At 41.2% G+C, this 1947-nt stretch overlaps 1 protein-coding gene across 1 annotated transcript; it reads left to right on the forward strand.

Moving 5' to 3' along the window:
- Positions 1 to 636: 636 nt before the first annotated feature.
- Positions 637 to 839, forward strand: SARC_15033 (hypothetical protein; the record flags this gene model as incomplete). The annotated part of the gene is made up of 1 exon (XM_014290835.1): positions 637 to 839. A coding segment is annotated over one exon (203 nt), but the record flags the coding sequence as incomplete, so codon positions are not given.
- Positions 840 to 1947: the final 1108 nt, after the last annotated feature.

A 1947-nucleotide genomic window follows, 5' to 3' on the forward strand; every position in this document is an offset into this window, starting at 1 on the left:
TATATATATGCGTTAATCACATATACATGTGTGTCACCAAATAGCATTACATGCTTTATACCAGTCACATGTGCATAGATCTATTTACAACCACTAGGTCAGGTTCATGTCTGTGTTGATTACTATATATTATGGTTGCTTTGTTTCCAACTGACCGGGACAGACAATCTAATAAAATTACAATCACTACTATTCTGTACAAACACAAACACATTTATACCTACTCTACTATTCTGTACAAACACAAACACATCTATACCTACTCTACTATTCTGTACAAACACAATCACATACCTACTCTACCATTCTGTACAAACACAATCACATTTGTACCTACTCTACTATTCTGTACAAACACCATCACATGTATACCTACTCTATTATTCAATACAAACACAATCACATGTATACCTCCTGTACTATTGAATACAAACACAATCACATGTACACCTACTCTACTATTGTATGCAATACAATCGCATTGTTACCAGACATCTCACTATACATAACCCCTCCTATTCCACTTGTCACAGTTGGGCATCATAACTCACTGAATCACTTCTGGTCTATCTTGTATAGGTTTTGGTTGCCAGACATCTCACTATACATGGCCATTTCTTGTTCCACTCGTTATAGTTGGGCTCGAGAACGTCGATGATGACGAAGACGCGGAGAAGCGTAGCAACTCATCGTCAGTGTTGAAGAAAATGGCGTCACCAGTCACAGGTGCTATGGATGCAGTACACAGACTGAGCATAGGCAAGAAACACAAGGACGAGAAGAAAGAGGTGTGTGGCTGTGGGCACTTGGTGGGCAGTGGATGTGTGGTGTTGTATTGAGATTGGTACGAATTTGATGCAGACCAATAACCGTGGTGAAGCAGAAACAGAGGTTCAAGGTGTGCGATAGAGTGTGATTTTGTCCTGCCCTGAGTCCAGTGAAAAGGGACAAAGGTGCTGAAACAGAGGCGCAGAGCGCGTGCGTGCATGCATGCGTGCTTGGTGTTTGTGTATTATGGTGTTGGGATTGACTCGAGGGACTTTTAAATACAACAAGATGTCAAGTATACCTAGTAAGTACCCAGTGAGCCTCAGAGAGTTCGTCTGTGAGTGAATGTCATATATTTTATTTCGTCTGTGAGTGAATGTCATATATATTATTTCGTCTGTGAGTGAAAGTCATGTATATTATGCTCTGCAAAAGGGTGTTCTTACGGTTCCTGGCGATTTCTAGTGACTCGGAGTGCTGAGATGGTATTGTATCTCATCACATGCATGTCCCGCGCACTCTTACTGTAGTACAGTACATAGAACACCCTCTCTCGGCTAAACACCCTCCTAAAACCTTAAACACCCTCTCTGGGCGGAGCCTCAGACTGCTCACATGTGCCAGACACTCGCGATTGCCGTAGATTAATTGGTATAAGTGTCTTTCACCCAACTACACACTCACCAAATGACAAATGCCCACAGGCTGTTTGTTAGTAGACTTCGTTTTAGGGTTTTAGGGTTTAGGGTTTATTCGAGCGGTATAGCGGAAACTTAATCGTCTGAGACGAATCATATAACACACATGCTCTGGTTTGCGATGCCTTGCGCACAATCCGCTAAGTACAAACGCATGTTTGATATCTTCCTGATTTAATCGAGAGTTCTTTATGTACAATCGCATGTTGGGCATCATCCTGAATAGTTTCTTCTTCATCTTTATAAAAAATAGGGCTTGAATTCGGCGTGTAGTGCCGAAGTAGAACTGGAAGAACACTCTAAAATAGAAATCGATAGTTCAGGAAGCGTCAGACCTAAGGCGGATGCTGATGGCCACGAAGCACTCACTCACAAATTCTCAACTGCCACAATGCGATACAAGCCTTCTCCACTCTCCGAGTATGATGTTATATATATATATATATATATATATATAGTATAGTAGTAGTATGTATTTATA

The sequence above is a fragment of the Sphaeroforma arctica genome (assembly GCF_001186125.1).
Source record: "Sphaeroforma arctica JP610 unplaced genomic scaffold supercont1.5505, whole genome shotgun sequence".
Lineage (NCBI taxonomy): Eukaryota > Ichthyosporea > Ichthyophonida > Sphaeroforma > Sphaeroforma arctica.